The 19,745-nt window shown below is 47.7% G+C and overlaps 1 protein-coding gene across 1 annotated transcript in view; it reads right to left on the bottom strand.

The window, feature by feature from the left end:
• LOC147115791 (lysosomal amino acid transporter 1 homolog) overlaps positions 1-19,745 on the bottom strand; it is an 86,011-nt gene that overhangs the window by 32,548 nt on the left and 33,718 nt on the right. The window contains exon 2 of the mRNA XM_085990365.1: positions 3,045-3,399. Within this exon, the coding sequence (XP_085846491.1) occupies positions 3,045-3,235 (191 nt within the window). The 5' untranslated portion in view covers positions 3,236-3,399. The remainder of the gene's footprint in view (positions 1-3,044; positions 3,400-19,745) is intronic.

Here is a 19,745-nt window from a genome sequence, read left to right as displayed (position 1 = left end):
AGAGAGAGAGGGGGAAGGGGAGAGAGAGGGGGGAAGGGGAGAGAGAGGGGGAGGAGGGGAGAGAGAGAGGGGGGAGGGGGAGAGAGAGAGGGGGGAGGGAGAGAGAGGGAAGGAGAGCGAGGGGGAAGGAGAGCGAGGGGAAGGAGAGCAAGGGGGAAGGAGAGCGAGGGGGAAGGAGAGCGAGGGGAAGGAGAGAGAGGGAAGGAGAGAGAGGGGGAGAGGGAAGGAGAGAGAGAGGAGAGGGAAGGAGAGAGAGAGAGGGAGAGGAAGGAGAGAGAGAGGGAAGGAGATAGAGAGAGAGGAAGGAGAGGAGAGAGAGAGGGAAGGATAGAGAGGGAAGGAGAGAGAGAGGAGGGAAGGAGAGATAGAAATAGAGAGGGAAGGAGAGAGAGACGAAGGAGAGACAGAGAGAGAGGGAAGGAGAGAGAGAGAGAGGGAAGGAGAGAGAGACAGAGAGAGAGGGGAAGGAGAGAGAGAGACAGAGAGAGAGGGAAGGAGAGAGAGAGAGAGAGACGAGGAGAGAGAGAGAAGGAGAGGTTGGTTTGGGGGAAGGGGGTGAAAGGGGTTTTGGGGGGGGAAGAAGGGTGGGGATGGGGGAAGGGGGAAAGGAGGGTGGGGAAAGTTAGAAGTTGAAGGCGCTAGATAAATGCAAGCTGTGTTAACGGCGTTTCTTGGAATCCCTCTGATATAGAAGATAGGAGCAGCAGTAGGCCATTCGGCCCTTCGAGCCTCTGCACTGTTTTTTTTCCCTTTTTTTTTCCTCCCCCTCCCCCCTCCCCTCCCTCCCTCTTCCCCCCCCTCCTCCCTCTTCACTCCCTCCCTCCCCCCTCTATCTCCCTCCCTCCCTCCCCTCTCTCCTCTCCTCTCCCTCCCGCCCCGCTCTCCTCTCCCTCCCCTCCCCCTCTCCCTCTCCCTCCCTCCCCCTCTCCTCTCCCTCCCTCCTCCTTTCCGGTACCAGAACCGAGTCAGTCTGACATCGGGAGGCCGGGTGCCCATCGCTCCGAAGCGAGCCCGGGGTTTGCTCATCGTGAACGCGGCAGGCCTTTGGAACCGGTTGGCCGGGCGGCAGACGAACGCCTTTCACTGCGGTGGGGGGGGGGGGGGGGAAAGAGAGAGACGCCGCCGCTCACCTGCTCTCTTCCCCCGGGCTTTCGGGCTGCGCGGGGAAGAGAGTGAGAGAGACTGGGGGCGGTGGGGGGGGGGGGGAGAGTGAGACGCCGAGAGGGCCTTCAACAGGCTCGACAGGTTCCGGGCGTGCCGGGAATCCGCTGAACTCGAGGCCCAGGCTTCCCGCGCTGCTAGGCCGCGGCTCCGCGCATCCACTACAATAAAGAGAGATTCCTAAATATCAAGCTCAGGTTTTTTAAGCACCCCATAGCTAAGAAGACAACTGAACAAAAGAACCTAACGGGGTACACACAGAAAGTGGGAAAAATAAACACACAGAAAGTGGGAAAAAAAATCGTTAGGAATCAAGATGGTGGACACTCATCTCAGTTGAGAGTGATTAGGCCCACCCACACACGCACCGATTGGTCAACCATCAGGTCACTGAAGTGTAGGATTGGTCAATCATCACGTCACTCAAATGTAGGATGGCCCGCCCGCACACGCAATGAACCTGCCCCCGTGACGCAGCGATTGGTCGACCGTCAGGTCGCTCGACTGTACGATTGGTCAACCTTCATGTCACTCAATGCTAATGAGCGGAATTTTGAACGTTTTTTAGATGCTGTCGGCACAATTTTTGTCTCACCGAAAAGTACATATGCTTATGACCGTTCCGGAATCGTAAGCTTTCTTTTGATGTAACACAAGTGTAGGTACGCTCTATAACATTTGAGTGTATAGAGGACGGACGGACAGACAGACAGACGAGCAATTATATATAGATTAGATAATAAACAGGCAGGTGGACACGCAGGGACATTCAACTACTGGCATGGCCATTGTCCAATCCGGGCCAAATTCATAGCCTCATTGGCCCAGAAATTCGGGTCGGAGGCTTCCCGCGGGTGCAAGCCTCCGACCTGCACTTACCTAGCGCGCCGGCCGTTGAGCTGTGTGCCCGCGTGGGATTCCGACCCTGGGCCTGTTCCAACTGCCGGCACGCAGTGCTTGCGTATCCCAGGGGCGGTTAGTTCGATGCGTCCCCTGGGATCACGTGGGCCATGGAGAGCCAATGGTAGCAGGGAAATGTCCATTCATAAAATTGACAGGAAGAGCTGTCAAAACTCCAAAAATCACTAAAACTTCAAGTACATTTTTTAAAAATCACATTTTTTAAATAACTATAAATTATATAAAATAACTATTTTAAACAATAATTTAAATTTTTGAAAAAATTAATTACATTTTCTAATGGGGCTAAAAATAAACTTACCTTTCTTTAAAGTATTTAAAAATAATAAACCTGTGGAAAAAATGTTTTAATTTTGATTAATTCACCACTTTCCTTGTTAAAAGCCAGGAAAAAAAACGTAAGTTCAATGTGCAAGCGCTGCCTCTCCGGCGCACGCGTTCCACCTCTGAACCCCTTCTTTCAAGGGAACGGAAGTTCCGGTTTCCCGCGCATGCGCAGTGCATGCACGAAACCGGCACTTCCATTGGGCCTACGGGTGAGTACCCCGTGCGTACTCACCGTGGAGACCCGAATTTCTGGGCCATTAAATTATTACAATTAAAAATACTTAACTTGCACAATAACAATTACAGTTATTGATGTAAAGGTAAATTTGTAAGTACTCTTTCAGTTCCTTCAAAAATCATTCAGCATTAACAAAGCACACCGAAGATTTATAGTACTTTTCTGTGTTTTGGGAGCTAGCCATTATTTTACACGAGCAAATGGTACTACAGTAACAAATAGCTTTTCTGTAATTAGTATGTTTCAACTTTTGCAATCAAATCACAGCCTACAATAGATCTCGTGTGCTTTTAGAATATATTAGAAAATGAATCAGTACAATAAAAATCATGAGATTAATAAAATGCGCAGCAGGGTTAGAATAAACTGTGGATTTATACTTTTGGAAAAAACTTACGGTAGAGAAGCAAAAAGAAAACAGCAAATCGAGGCAAGTCCTAGAACTGCACTCCAGAATTCCCACAGATTCTGTACACATTCTTCCAACACAGAGGATATCCAGGTTTCATTTCCACACAACAGTCCATTCCTGCCCACAGTGACATTGGATTCATGGTGGTTCCTGGCAAACTGTAGTAAAGCACCCATGATACAAACACGGTGCAACTGGAGATAAGTGGCTGCAGTATCTTGGGCTTGGAGATCTAATATTTCAAGTAGTGGAACTTGCTACAGGAATTCGTCTTTTTATATTTAGCCATCAAGATCTTATCAGCTGGACACATCCTACTGCAATTTCAATGTGAGTCACCCTGAAAAAAAAATATCCGCATTAGTTCAATCTAAAATTTGACTTGACCTGAATGTGTTTCAATGAAAAGTCACCATAAGTGTAGAAAGGGATGTTTTCCCTCATAGATATGAACAAGAATGTATAAAAAGCCTGCTTAAAATATCTTGCATAGAATTACATAGAAAACTATTACACAGGCTATTCGGTCCAACCAGTCTGTTTTTATGTTTATCTTTCACTCCCAGTAGCCTTAATCCCATGTGCCTGCTCTGTTCTCATATCCCTTTAACTTCCTTTCCTTCAACCACCTATCTAGCCCACTTTGGTGGCAAAAACAGGAAGACAGATTATTACCTGAACGGCAATAGATTGGGAAAAGGGGAAGTGCAACGAGACCTGGGTGTCCTTGTGCACCAGTCGCTGAAGGTAAGCATGCAGGTGCAGCAGGCGGTTAAGAAGGCAAATGGTATGTTGGCCTTCATAGCAAGAGGATTCGAGTACAGGAGCAAAGATGTCTTGCTGTAGTTGTACAGGGCCTTGGTGAGACCACACCTTGAGTATTGTGTGCAGTTTTGGTCACCTTATCTGAGGAAGGATGTTCTTGCCATGGAGGGAGTGCAGCGAAGATTCACCAGACTGATACCTGGGATGGCAGGAATGATGTATGAAGAAAGATTGAGTCGATTAGGCTTATATTCGCTAGAGTTTAGAAGAATGAGAGGGGATCTCATTGAAACTTATAAAATTCTAACAGGACTAGACAGACTAGATGCAGGAAGAATGTTCCTGATGGTGGGGGAGTCCAGAACCAGGGGTCACAGTCTAAGGATAAGGGGTAAGCCATTTAGGAATGAGATGAGGAGGAATTTCTTCACCCAGAGAGTGGTGAACCTGTGGAATTCTCTACCACAGAAGGCAGTTGAGGCCAACTTAGTAAATATATTCAAGAAGGAGTTAGATATATTTCTTAAGGCTAAAGAGATCAAGGGATATGAGGAGAAAGCAGGGACAAGGTACTGAATTTGGATGATCAGCCATGATCTCATTAAATGGCAGAACAGGCTCAAGGGGCCGAATGGCCTACTCCTGCTCCTATCTTCTATGTTTCTATTTTTAAGCGTCGACATGGTATCAGGTTCAATCACTAACTCTGGTAGTGCATTCCAGAGTGCCTCAATGCTCCGTGTAAAAATGTTTCTCCAGCTCTCTTTCCTAAATCTCTTACTTTTAATCTTATATCTATACCCCCTCGCATTCAAGACTCCTCAATCACTGGAAACGGTATGATTCTATCTACCCTGTCCCATCCCTTCATAATTTTAAAAATCTCTAGCAACTCACCCCAGAATACCCTCTGATCTACCAAAAGCAACACTAATCTTTACAAGCTTTTCTTCTTATTTGTACTTCAGAATATAAGGCAGCATTAAGCCCTATAAATCAGAAAGCCACAGGTTTATTTCATGTTCCGTGCTCAATCTCAGGCAGGCACCCCTGGGCTAGGAAGAAGTTGAAAAAAAACAAGCGAACCAAAGTTCCTGCTCCCAATTGCAATCAGGTAAATCCTGATTGAAAATGCCAGTAGTTGGGCAGAACTGGGCTCAACTGTGACACCAATGCCCAGTGTCTAGAGCTACTAGATGACGAACGGCCACTAGTACAGGGACACCGAAACGGCCCTAATCAAAGTCACAAATTCCATCCTCTGTGACTGTGTGACTGTGATGCATTTTCCCTCCTCCTGGATGCAGCCTTTGACGTGGTGGACCACACCGTCCTCCTCCAACACCTTTCCTCTGTTGTACAGCTCAGTGGGATTGCCCACACTTGGTTCTACTCCTACTTACCACAGCATTTCTAGCAATGCCATTTCTTACCGCTGTTACCTCTGGAGTCCCTCGAGATCTGTCCTTGGTCCCCCTCCTCTTCCTCATCTACATGCTGCCCTTCTGCAACATCATCTGTTGACATGGGGTCAGCTTCCATATGTGCACTAACCATATCCAGCTCTACCGCTCCAACCACATCTTTTGGCCCCTTAATGTCTTTGTATTGTCATGTTGCTTGTCTAATATCCAGTCATGGATGAGAAGACTGAAGGCATCATCTTTGACCACCGTCATAAACTCCATATCCTTACCACCAATTCCATACCTCCCAATTTCATCCCCCTCCTCAGTCATTGCCTCAGGCTGAAATTACTGTTTGCAGTCTCAGCATCCTAGTTGACTCCGAGGTGAGCTTCTGTGAGAACAGAGCAGGCACATGAGATTAAGGCTACTCGCCATTCCAAAGACAATCTATTTCAACCTCTATAACATTGGGAACCTCTACACGTGCCTCAGCCCATTTGCCTTTGTCACCTCCATACTTGACTATTCCAATGCTCTTCTGCCAGCCTCCCATCCTCCAACCTCTGTAAACTTCAGGTCATCCAAAACTCGGCTGCCCGTATCCTATTCCGTATCAGGCCCCCCTCCCTACTTCCCCTGTCTTTGATGACCTACTGTGGCTCCCAGCCCCCCAACAACTCCAATTTAAAATTTTCATTCTCATATTGTGGGGCAGCATGGTGGCAGTGGGGCAGCACGGTGGCATAGTGGTTAGCACTGTTGCCTCACAGCGCCAGGGACCCAGGTTCGAATCTGGCCTCGGGCGACTGTGCAAACTCCACACAGACATTCTCCCCGTGTTTACGTGGGTTTCCTCCGGGTGCTCCGGTTTCCTCCCACAGTCCAAAGATGTGCGGGTTAGGTTGATTGGCTATGATAAATTGACCCTTAATGTTAGGGGGATTAAATACATGGGGTTACGGGGATAGGGTGGGATATGTGTTGGTGTAGGGGTTATGGGGATTGGGTGGGATATGTGTCGGTGCAGGCTCGATGGGCCGAAATGGCCTCTATCTGCACTGTGGGGTTCCTGTGATTCTGTGATATTTAAAAATCGCTTCACAACCCCCCATCACCAACGATCTGAATGATCAAGGAAATTCAGTCCTCGTTACCATCCATAAAGCAGTTTGCTGGAAAGCTTGTAGCTGCTTAATGATAAAATATTGTAGTCCCAGTCGGAGCGTTATGACCAAGGACTCTGCTTGAAAGGTTAACATTCTTTCTTTCCTTACGGATGCTGCCTGACTTGATCAACGCTTCCAACATATTCGGTTTTTGTTTCAGATTTCCAGAACCAGTTTTTTTTGCTGGAAATGCGGTATTGATTTAACTGATCTCAACCAGATGGTGACAGAAGTTCAACTGGCCTTAGTACCATGGTCCAGGAAGAGGGGGGGGGGGGGGGCGGGAAATCAGCCAGCACTAATCAGCAAAGTATGGTTGAGGACAGGAGTGACCTCAGTTGTGGTCCACTAGCATTCACTGGCTAAACTCATGCCTGAAAGGAGGCCACTTGCGTAAGGTCCCAGAGGCTGCCTAGCGCCCATGGAACTGTATTCCAGCAAGGAATAGATCGATGCCTTCAGGAGAGAATGAGGGGAGGGGAGAAAATTGGTGGAAAAAAGTTTAACAGTCGGTGAATGAATTCAAGCCAAAATTACTTTTTAAAATATTCTATTTGTATTCTCATGAATTAATTCAACCAGAATATTCCCAACAATCTAATGCGGCTGTTTCAATTACTTTAAATAAGCAGAATATTACTAAATTCCGTAGTTGCTTCACAACTGTCAATTGCAATTGTTTGAAAGTTGTATGTTAGTATATTTGGTCTAAAGATTATTTACAAAAGGACTTGAGATTTCTTTTACAGCAAAAGGACACTAAAAAAGCATGAATCCATATTGGTAAACATCATCATTTCATGAATAATTCCAAAAATACAGCAGTAATTAAAATACGGTCTTCACCAGCTGTTCAATTGTGCACAATGTTTACTTTCTCCTATGTGGCCTTATGATTCTAAGGGACCCACTACTCACAGTTTTATTTTATTTAAGAACACTGCAATCAAAAACAAATTTAAAAGGCAACCATTTATTTAAATTGTCACTGATCTGGACTCTCTTTCAGGGAAGTTTATCATGATAAGTAGCTGTTCCAGCTAAATATATTAAATCTTTATTTATAGAACGTCACATCTAATGAAAGATTACCACAAAGACAATAAAAGCACATAAAATATGGGGATAAATCTCATTTTAATTGATATTTAATGAAACCACACCATGTGCACCTGCTTCTTATTTACTGACGACGATGAAAATGGATTATTTGAACGATATATAAATAAATATTGCATAAAGTGTCTCGTTTCCTCCTTGGATGCTTATAGGAAATTACATTTTCCACTTAGGTCACTGATAAGCAGCTCAAATTTAACAGGGGTAGAGTGTACTTTGTGCTTCATGGAATATTTCTTGGAGGACATTTGCCATTATTCCAAGGTAAAAGCCAGTGGGACTAAGTGCTTTCAGGTTACTGCTCAGCATGCACTGGCCACAACAGCACAGTGCAAGCACAGACCAGGCCTTCACCATTTCACACAATTCTGGTGGATGAACAGGCAAAGCTGGAAAGCTCCAAGCTGAAACAGACAAGTGTTTGCAAATTATATGACAATAACACAGAAGTGATGCAATAGCATCTTCGGTATCATTTTCTGGCCTATCTTGACTGGATTTAAGGCACTGACCATTTGTCATAATTGCCCATTTTAATAGACGTCCTGAGTTTGCTAGGTGTTAAGTAGTAAAAAGGAAGCTTAAAAGGCCCCCAAAAAAAACAATCTTTTTTCCTGCTGGCACTTAGGTATCCATGAACCTTTCTGTTGGCAGGGGGATGGGCACCAGGATGTAGCATTCAAAAAGAGAAACAAAGAGCACAAAGGATTGGGAGAGACGGATAGCACTAAAGCAAGAAATAGTAAGGTACTAGGTGGGGTCAGACTAAGAGAGAACACAGGATGATCTAAGATAGGTTTACAGTGTATGTATGTGAACGCACGAAGTCCCAGAGACCCAGGTAAGGCCTCACAGCGTCGGCGGGAATCCTGAGCGGCAGAGCGGGGCTATGAAAGTCCCAGAGACCCAGGTAAGGCCTCACAGCGTCGGCGGGCATCCTGAGCGGCAGAGCGGGACTATAAAAGTCCCAGAGACCCAGGTAAGGCCTCACAGCATCGGCGGGAATCCTGAGCGGCAGAGCGGGACTATGAAAGTCCAAGAGACCCAGGTAAGGCCTCACAGCGTCGGCGGGAATCCTGAGCGGCAGAGCGGGGCTATAAAAGTCCCAGAGACCCAGGTAAGGCCTCACAGCATCGGCGGGAATCCTGAGCGGCAGAGCGGGGCTATAAAAGTCCCAGAGACCCAGGTAAGGCCTCACAGCGTCGGCGGGAATCCTGAGCGGCAGAGCGGGGCTATAAAAGTCCCAGAGACCCAGGTAAGGCCTCACAGCGTCGGCGGGAATCCTGAGCGGCAGAGCGGGGCTATAAAAGTCCCAGAGACCAGGTAAGGCCTCACAGCGTCGGCGGGAATCCTGAGCGGCAGAGCGGGGCTATAAAAGTCCCAGAGAACCAGGTAAGGCCTCACAGCGTCGGCGGGAATCCTGAGCGGCAGAGCGGGGCTATAAAAGTCCCAGAGACCAGGTAAGGGGTACCAGTCTCCAGTCTGGGAACTCGGAGGGAAGGAGAGAGGTAAAAAGTAATCCAAGTGTGATGTCACCAAAAAGCGGGTAAGTGATTGGTTGGTGAGTATTTCTCCCTTTTGAAGCTTAAATCTCTTTGGTTTATAGTTTCTAAGGTGTGATATTCACCATCTAGAATCGGGGCAGAGGGTATTTAAGAATAATATTAATAAATTTAATTAATTACATAGAATGGGAGATCAGGTGATGTGTTGCTGCTGCAATATGTGGGAGCTGGTGGACACCATTGATGCTCACGGTGATCACATTTGCAGTAAGTGTTGGCTGCTCGAGGAATTCCGGCTCCGTGTTGAAGAGCTGGAGTCCGAGCTTCAAACACTGAGACACATCAGGGAGGGGGAGAGTTACCTGGACTCTGTGTATCAGGAGGTAGTCACACCAATTAGATTAATTAATTCAGATGTAGTCCGTGGCCAGGGTCAGGATGGTGTGACTAGAAGTGAGGCAGGTACGGGGATCCAGGAGGTAGTGTTGGAGGAGCCGCAGCCCTTGCACTTGTCCAACAGGTTCGAGGCTCTTACTCCCTGTGAGGTTGGGAACAGGGACTGCGGGGAGGATGAGCAACCTGGCCACAGCACCGTGGAGCAGGGGGCCATTCAAGTGGGGGGAGTTAAAAGAAATGTTGTAGTGGTAGGGGATAGTATCGTTAGGGGGATAGATAGAGTTCTTTGCAGCCGAGAGTGAGAGTCCCGAAGGCTGTGTTGCCTGCCCAGTGCCAGGGTTAGGGACATCTCCTCTGGACTGGAGAGAAACTTGGAGTGGGAGGGGGAGGATCCAGTTGTCGTGGTCCATGTTGGTACCAACGACATAGATAGGACAAGGAAGGAGGTTCTGCTGAGGGAGTTTGAGCAGCTAGGGGCCAAATTAAAAAGCAGAACCACAAGGGTAATAATCTCTGGATTATTACCTGAGCCACGAGCGAATTTGGCTAGGACAAATAAAATTAGAGAGTTAAATGCGTGGCTCAAAGACTGGTGTGGGAGAAATGGGTTTTGCTTCCTGGGACACTGGCACCAGTACTGGGGCAGGAGGGAGCTGTTCCGTTGGGACGGGCTTCACTTGGCCAGTGCTGGGACTAGAGTCCTGGCGGATCATATGACTAGGGCTGTAGAGAGGGCTTTAAACTAACTAGTGGGGGGGGAGGTTCTGTGGTAAACCACTGTTGTTGTTGTTGTTACACACTGTTGTACCTATGCATGCCTCAACATGTCTCGGCTGGCTCCACCCACACAGGCCCAGGTATAAAGGTGATTGACCTGCAGCCCCCTGCCTTCTTGGAACCCAGTCAACCACGAGAGGCATGCTCTGTTCTTTGCTAATAAAAGCCTTCAGTTACTCTCTTAACTCAGTCTTTTATGAGTAATTGATAGCGCATCAATTTTATTAGCAAAAACAAAATGTCGACATTTGCTGAACAGCAGGCTGCTGCACCAAACGCTGAGCAACAGGAGCTGCTGTGAGCCCTCAGACCAACATGCCTGGACCTAGACCCCCAAGAAGCGGGTTCGGCTACCAAATTCGCGCATTGGCTGCGTTGCTTCGAGGCCTACCTGCAAGCCTCAACTGTGACCCTGGACAAAAACAAGTTGGAAATCCTGGCCTCAAAGGTGAGCCACCAAGTTTATACAATAATCCAGGACGCGACGACCTACGCGGCGGCTATCGGTCTGCTAAAAGGGCAATACGCACGCCCGGTAAATACGGTCTATGCCCGGCACCTCTTAAGATCCCACAGACAGCAGCCCGGGGAATCAGTGGAGGCCTTCCTACAGGCACTACGGATACTCGGCCGAGACTACGATTGCAAAGAAGCATCAGCCGCAGCACACACGGAGGGACTGATCCGAGGTGCTTTCGTTGCAGGTCTAAGGTTCGACTACTCCCGGCAGAGACTGTTGGAAAAGGGAGAAATGGACCTGAGAAAGGCAGTGTCCCTCGCGCTCTCGCTCGACGCGGCCCACAGGAATATGGACGCCTTCTCCCCTAACCGCTCCGCAACGTGGACGCCACAACCTTGGGTCATGGGACCGCCACCTTCAACTGTTGCTGCGATGTCCAAGGCACAGAAATGTTATTTTTGTGGCCAGGCAAAACACCCCAGAGCACGCTGCCCGGCGAGAAACGCTACCTGCTCCGGCTGCGGGAAGAAAGGACACTATGTCAGCGCCTGCAAAGGTAAAACCGCTAACGCCAGCAGCGCCGCGTGCGAACCGTGGGGGCAGCCATCTTGTCCGCGTGGGGATCAGGACCATGGGCGCCGCCATTTTGTCCGCCATCTCGGACGTCTCCAACTTCAACCACGGGGGACCCGGACTCAACCACCGCCTCATCTGACGACCACATCGACTCGCTCGACCATACGCTGCCCTCCGTGATGCTGGACCAATCTCTCCCTCAACTGTCCAGGTCCATCATGGACATTAAGGTAAACGGCCGCACCACTACCTGCCTTTTTGACAGCGGGAGCACGGAAAGCTTTATCCACCCCGACACGGTGCGCAGTTACTCTCTCCCGGTCCTGCCGACGCGACATCGGATCTCTTTGGCTTCCAAAGCCCAGTCAGCGGACGTCAGGGGCTACTGTGTAGTGACCCTTTCAGTAAGGGGCACAGAATACAAAAATTTTAAACTCCTGGTCCTGCCCCATCTTTGCGCTGCCGTTCTACTGGGGTTGGATTTTCAGTGCAACCTTAAGAGTGTCACATTAGCGTACGACGGACCCCTCCCCCCACTCACAGTCTGCAGCCAGCAGCTTTTAAATCGCCCGCCGCGCACCAGTTGCAGCCTCTCCACCCTTAAAGTCCCCCCCCCTCCTTGTTCGCTAACCTCACCCGCGACTGTAAGCCCATCGCTACCAAAAGCAGGCGTTACAGTGCCGGGGATAGGAGCTTCATTAAATCCGAGGTAGCAAGACTCCTGAAGGAAGGGATTATTGAAAGTAGCACCAGCCCATGGCGAGCACAAGTGGTGGTAGTGAAGACTGGCGAAAAACAGCGCCTAGTTATTGACTACAGCCAGACGATCAATCGCTACACCCAGCTAGATGCATACCCACTCCCCCGCATATCTGACATGGTCAATCAGATAGCACAATACCGGGTGTTCTCGACGATTGATCTGAAGTCGGCATACCACCAGCTCCCCATCAGGGCTGAGGACCGCCAGTACACAGCTTTTGAAGCTGACGGTCGTCTCTACCACTTCCTCAGAGTTCCCTTCGGCGTCACCAACGGGGTTTCAGTCTTCCAACGGGAGATGGACCGGATGGTCGACCAGAACGCGCTCCAGGCCACTTTCCCCTATCTAGACAACGTCACCATCTGCGGCCGCGACCAGCAGGACCACGATGTTAATCTAGAGAAATTCCTCCGTACGGCCCAGCGGCTGAACCTAACATACAACAAGGACAAATGTATGTTTCGTACCAAGCGCCTTGCCATTCTTGGCTGTGTAGTGGAGAACGGAGTCATCGGCCCCGACCCCGACAGGATGCGCCCCCTTATGGAGCTCCCCCTCCCCCACTGCCAAAAAGCACTGAAGAGATGCCTAGGGTTTTTCTCGTACTATGCTCAGTGGGTGCCCAACTATGCGGACAAAGCCAGACCCCTCAAGTCCACCTCCTTCCCCCTGACAGCAGAGGCCTGTGCAGCCTTCACTCTCATAAAAGGAAGAAATCACACAACACCAGGTTATAGTCCAACAGCTTTATTTGAAATCACAAGCTTTCGGAGCGCTGCTCCTTCTTCAGGTGAAGTGGAGAAATGCATAAAGACACAGCTTATATAGTCAGAGAATCATGTCAGATGTTTACAGGTAACCTTTCCAACTGCCATTGATAGCCAAGTTCCGCACCCATGAGGACGGCCTTAACCGAGATCTTGGGTTCATGTCACGCTACATGTAACCCCACCTGATGCAGGGTCATCCAGACTCGAGTCGACATTGGCTTGTTCTCTCTAAACAGATGCGGCTGGACCTGCTGTGATTTCCAGCCAAAAAAATTTTTTTTGTCTGTTTTTTTGTTTTTCATACAGACCCCAGCATCTGCAATATTTTACCCCTTGTGACCCCACCTCATTGTTCTTTGATGTAATGTTTCCCTGACTGACCTGTTTGGACACCATTCACACCTTTGACTGCTGTGATTATCTCTCTGCTGAGGTGCGATAAATGGCAGTTGGAAAGGTTACCTGTAAACATCTGACATGATTCTCTGACTATATAAGCTGTGTCTTTATGCATTTCTCCACTTCACCTGAACGAGCAGCGCTCCGAAAGCTTGTGATTTCAAATAAAGCTGTTGGACTATAACCTGGTGTTGTGTGATTTCTTACATTTGTCCACCCCAGTCCGACTCCAGCATCTCCACACCATGGCTCATAAAAGGAGATATTGCGAAGGCCACAATGCACGCAGTGGATGAGTCCATCCCTTTCCAAGTGGAGAGCGACGCATCCGACTTTGCCCTAGCCGCAACCCTTAACCAGGCGGGGAGACCCGTGGCCTTTTTCTCAAGGACCCTCCAGGGCCCCGAGATTCGACACTCCTCTGTCGAAAAGGAGGCCCAGGCCATTGTGGAAGCTGTGCGACATTGGAGGCATTACCTGGCCGGAAAACGATTTACCCTGCTCACTGACCAGCGTTCAGTAGCTTTTATGTTTAATAATAAGCAAAGGGGCAAAATCAAGAACGACAAGATCTTGAGGTGGAGAATCGAATTCTCCACCTACAATTACGATATCTTGTACCGGCCCGGGAAACTCAATGAGCCCCCAGATGCCCTATCACGTGGTACATGCGCCAACGCGCAGGTCGATAGACTGAAGACCCTCCACAATGACCTCTGCCACCCGGGGGTCACCAGGTTTTTTCACTTCATCAAATCCCGTAACCTGCCCTACTCCATCGAGGAGGTCAGGACCATGACCAGGAACTGCCAAATCTGTGCCGAGTGCAAACCGCATTTTTATAGGCCAGACAGAGCAAGCCTGATCAAAGCCACGCGCCCCTTTGAACGGCTGAGCGTCGATTTTAAAGGGCCCCTCCCCTCCTCCGACCGCAATGTGTACTTCCTCAACATAATTGATGAGTACTCCCATTTCCCGTTTGCCATCCCTTGCTCAGACATGACCAGTACCACGGTCATTAAATGTCTGAATGACCTCTTCGCCTTGTTCGGTTTCCCTAGCTATATTCATAGCGACAGGGGCTCATCCTTTATGAGCGACGAACTCCGGCAGTACCTGCTCTCGAGAGGTATCGCTACAAGCAGGACCACCAGCTACAACCCCCGGGGGAATGGCCAGGTGGAAAGGGAGAATGCGACGGTCTGGAAGGCAGTCCTTTTAAACTTGAAATCTAAGGGCCTTCCGACCTCTCGCTGGCAGGAAGTCCTCCCTGCGGCGCTCCATTCCATTCGGTCACTGCTCTGTACAGCCACCAATGCTACCCCTCACGAGAGAATGTTCTCCTTCCCCAGGAAGTCCACATCGGGGATCTCGTTACCGACATGGCTGACTTCTCCAGGACCCGTCCTACTGCGGAAGCACGTGAGGTCCCATAAGACGGACCCCCTGGTCGAGAGGGTGAGCCTCCTCCATGCCAACCCTCAGTATGCCTACGTGGTGTACCCGGACGGGCAGGAGGACACAGTCTCCATACGAGACCTCGCACCTTCGGGTGCTCCCGAAACACCCCCTCGCCATCCACCACTACCCACGCCTACCCCCAGTACGCTTACGTAGCGTACCCGGACGGGCGGGAGGACACAGCCCCCACACGAGATCTCGCACCTTTGGGTGCCCCTGAAACACTACCATTGCCACCCACCACTACCCACAACCCAACCCCGCTAGACGGCATGCCGCAGCCCCAGGACCCGTCATTGACCACCCAACCACTCAATGAGACGCCAGACTCAACGTTGGATGCTGCACCATCACCGCCGCCACCTCGACGATCAGGGCGGCATACAAGGCCACGTGATAGACTTACTTACACGAACCTTTAGTACACTTCACCCCGCCGGACTCAATTTTAAACAAGGGGTGAATGTGGTAAACCACTGTTGTTGTTGTTGTTGTTACACACTGTTGTACCTATGCATGCCTCAACATGTCTCGGCTGGCTCCACCCACACAGGCCCAGGTATAAAGGTGATTGACCTGCAGCCCCCTGCCTTCTTGGAACCCAGTCAACCATGAGAGGCATGCTCTGTTCTTTGCTAATAAAAGCCTTTAGTTACTCTCTTAACTCTCAGTCTTTTATGAGTAATTGATAGCGCATCAGGTTCCTAGAGAGCAAATAATAAAAATGACAACAGAGAAGGTCATAGACTTAGGTAGCAGTGGGGAAATTGAAAACCAGAGCGTGTCAGGAAGGGTCAGAAGGTATGGAGTAAAAGGTAAAGTAATAAAAAGGGCAAAAGCAGGAACTAAGTGTCACAAAACATCTTTGAAAGTTCTCTATCTGAATGCACGTAGCATTCATAACAAAATAGAGGAGTTAATGGCACAAACAACTACATATGGGTATGATCTTGTGGCCATTACAGAAACATGGCTGCAGGGTGACAATGCCTGGGAATTAAACATACCAGGTTATTTAACGATCAGGAAGGACAGGCAGGAAGGAAGGGGAGGTGGGGTGGCTATGTTAATAAAGGAAGGAATCACTGTAATACAGAGAAATGATATTGGGTCAAAAGATCAGGATAATGAAACAGTTTGGGTGGAGGTAAGGAATAATAATGGGAAAAAAACACTAGTGGGCATAGTCTATAGGCCTCCGAAAAGTGGCAACTCTGTTGGACGGAGTATCAATCAGGAAATAGTGGAGGCTTGTAATAAGGGAACATCTATAATTATGGGGGATTTTAACAATCATATTAATTGGATAAATCAAATTGGGCAGGGCTGCCTTGAGGATGAGTTCATTGAGTGTATTAGGGATGGGTTTCTTGAGCAGTATGTAACTGAACCGACCAGGGGGCAAGCAACCTTAGATCTGGTCCTGTGTAACGAGACAGGATTAATTAAAAATGTCCTAGTAAAGGATCCCCTTGGAATGAGTGACCATAACATGGTTGAATTCCATATTCAATTAGAGGGTGAGAAGGTTGGATCTCTAACAAGCGTGCTAAGCTTGAATAAAGGAGACTATGAAGGTATGAGAGCGGAATTGAGTAGAGTGGATTGGGAAAATAGATTAAAGGGTAAGACGATACATGATCAGTGGTGTACATTTAAGGAGTTATTTTACAACTTCCAAAAAATATATATTCCACTGAGAAGAAAAGGGTGTAAAAGAAAAGACAGCCATCCGTGGCTAAGTAAAGAAATTAAGGATAGTATTCAACTAAAAACAAGGGCATATAAGGTAGCCAAATCTAGTGGGAGGATAGAGGATTGGGAAAACTTTAAAAGACAGCAAAAAATAACAAAAAGATTGATTAAGAAAGGGAAGATAGATTATGAAAGTAAATTAGCAAAAAATATAAAAACAGATAGTAAGAGTTTTTATAGTTATATAAAAAGAAAAAGGGTGGCTAAAGTAAATGTTGGTCCCTTAGAGGATGAGACCGGGAAATTAATGGTGGGAAATATGGAGATGGCAAAAACACAATGAATATTTTGTATCAGTCTTTACAGTAGAAGACACTAAGAATATCCCAACACTGGACAAACAGGGGGCTAAAGGGGGGGGAGGAGCTAAACACGATCAAAATCACTAAGGAAGTGGTACTTGGTAAAATAATGGGACTCAAGGCGGATAAATCACCTGGACCTGATGGCTTACATCCTAGGGTCTTGAGGGAAGTGGCGGTAGGGATTGTGGATGCATTGGTAATAATTTTCCAAAACTCCCTGGACTCGGCAAAGGTCCCGGCAGACTGGAAAACTGCTAATGTAACACCCTTATTTAAAAAGGGCAGTAGACAGAAGGCTGGAAACTATAGACCGGTTAGCCTAACATCTGTGGTAGGTAAAATTTTGGAGTCCATTATTAAGGAGACAGTAACAGGACATTTGGATAATCATAATTTAATAGGACAAAGTCAGCATGGTTTTATGAAGGGGAAGTCATGATTGACAAATTTGCTGGAGTTCTTTGAGGAAGTAACATATAGGGTGGATAAAGGGGAACCAGTGGACGTAGTGTATTTAGACTTCCAAAAGGCATTTGACAAGGTGCCACACAGAAGATTATTGCTTAAGATAAAAAATCACGGGATTGGGGGTAATATTCTGGCATGGATAGAGGATTGGCTATCTAACGGAAGGCAGAGAGTTGGGATAAATGGTTCATTCTCAGACTGGCAATCAGTAACTAGTGGTGTTCCGCAGGGGTCAGTGCTGGGTCCCCAACTCTTTACAATCTATATTAACGATTTGGAGGAGGGGACCGATTGTAACATATCAAAGTTTGCAGATGATACTAAGATGGGAGGGAAAGTAGTGAGTGAGGAGGACATAAAAAACCTGCAGGCTAAGTAACTGGGCAGAGATTTGGCAGATGGAATACAATACTGGAAAGTGTGAGGTTATGCACTTTGGCAGGAAAAATCGTAGAGCAAGTTATTATCTTAATGGCAAGAAACTGGAAAGTACTGAAGTACAAAGGGATCTGGGGGTCCTGGTGCACAAAACTCAAAAGGTTAGTATGCAGGTGCAGCAAGTGATTAAGAAGGCCAATGGAATGTTGGTTTTCATTGCTAGGGGGATAGAATATAAAAATAGGGAGGTATTGCTTCAGTTGTACAAGGTATTGGTGAGACCGCATCTGGAATACTGCGTACAGTTTTGGTGTCCATACTTAAGAAAAGACATACTTGCTCTCGAGTCAGTACAAAGAAGGTTCACTCGGTTAATCCCGGGGATGAGGGGATGGACATATGAGGAGAGGTTGAGTAGATTGGGGCTCTACTCATTGGAGTTCAGAAGAATGAGAGGCGATCTTATTGAAACATATAAGATTGTGAAGGGGTTGCATCGGGTGGATGCGGGGAGGATGTTCCCGATGATGGGTGAAACTAGAACTAGGGGGCATAGTCTTAGAATAAGGGGCTGCTCTTTCAAAACTGAGATGAGGAGGAACTACTTCACTCAGAGGGTGGTAGGTCCATGGAATATGCTGCCCCAAAAAGCTGTAGAAGCTACATCATTACATAAATTTAAAACAGAAATAGACAGTTTCCTAGAAGTAAAGGGAATTAAGGGTTATGGGGAGCGGGCAGGAATTTGGACATGAGTCTAGGTTCGGATCGGTCATGGCCCTGTGGGTAGCGTAGCGGGCCCAGGGGCCGTGTAGCCTGATCCTGCTCCTATTTCGTGTGTCTAATTCTGTTAGATTCAGGAGATGGTTCTGTGATAGTGGATTGGCGGTTAGGATCAGATCAGCCATGATCTTATTGAATGGCGGAGCAGGCTTGAGGGGCCGATTGGCCTACTCCTGCTCCTATTTCTTATGTTCTTATGTTCTTATAGTAAACAAGGTTGGTGAGCTGCAGGCGCAAGTAGCCACATAGGATTATGAAGTCATGGCAATAACGGAGACCTGGCTCATAAAAGGGCAGGATTGGGTATTAAATATTCCTGGCTATAAAGTTTTCAGGAAAGATAGGAGGTGGTGTGGCAGTATTGATCAAGGAGAATGTTACAGCGCTGGAGAGAGAGAGGATGTCCTGGAGGGGTCAAGGACAGAATCTATATGGCTAGAGTTAAGAAATAATAGAGGTGCCATTACAGTACTAGGTGTATTCTATAGGCCACCAACTAGTGGGGAAAATATGGAGAAGCAAATTTGCAGAGAAATTACAGAGCGATGCAAGAACTATAGAGTAGTGATAATGGGGGACTTCAACTATCCTAATATAGACTGGGATAGTAATAGTGTAAAGGGCATAGGGGAGGAAGAATTTCTGAAGTGTGTTCAGGAGAACTTTCTTGATCAGTATGTTTCCGGCCCCAGGAGGAAGGAGGCATTGCTGGATCTGATTCTGGGGAATGAGCTAGATCAAGTGGAGCAAGTGCCAGTAGGTAAACATTTAGGGAACAATGATCATAGTATCATAAGATTTAGATTAGCTATGGAAAAGGACAGGGAGCAAGCTAGAGTAAAAATACTTAATTGGAGGAAGGCCAATTTCAGTGGGATGAGAACAGATCAAAGATTGGCAGGCAAAACTGTAATGGAACAATGGGCTGCCGTTAAAGAAGAAATATTTTGGGTACAGTCGAGGTACATTCCCACTAGGGGGGCAGTTAGGGCAACTAAAGTCAGAGCTCCTTGGATTACGAAAGAGATAGGGAGTAAGATGAAGCAGAAAAAGAGCGTGTATGACAGATGTCAGGTCGAGAATACATCTGAGAATCAGGCTAAATTTAGAAAGTTCAGAGCAGAAGTGAAAAAGAAAATAAATGGGGCAAAGAGAGGGTATGAGAATTGAATGGCAGCTAACAATCCAAAGGTCTTCTATAGGCATATAAATAGTAAATTGGTAGTAAGAGGAGGGGTGGGGCCGATAGGGACCAAAAAGGAGACCTATGCATGGAGACAGAGGGTATGGCTGAGGTGCTAACTGAGTACTTTGCATCTGTCTTCACCAAGGAAGAAGATGCTGCTATAGACATAGTGATGGAGGAGGTAGAGGAGAAACTGGATGGGATAAGCATTGATAAAGAGGAGGTACTAGAAAGGCTGGCTGTAC

The sequence above is a fragment of the Somniosus microcephalus genome, chromosome 6, assembly GCF_052327205.1.
Source record: "Somniosus microcephalus isolate GS21.2 chromosome 6, FLI_Smic_1.0, whole genome shotgun sequence".
In the NCBI taxonomy this organism is placed as follows: Eukaryota; Metazoa; Chordata; class Chondrichthyes; order Squaliformes; family Somniosidae; genus Somniosus; species Somniosus microcephalus.
This window is presented reverse-complemented; position numbering and strand designations above follow the sequence as displayed.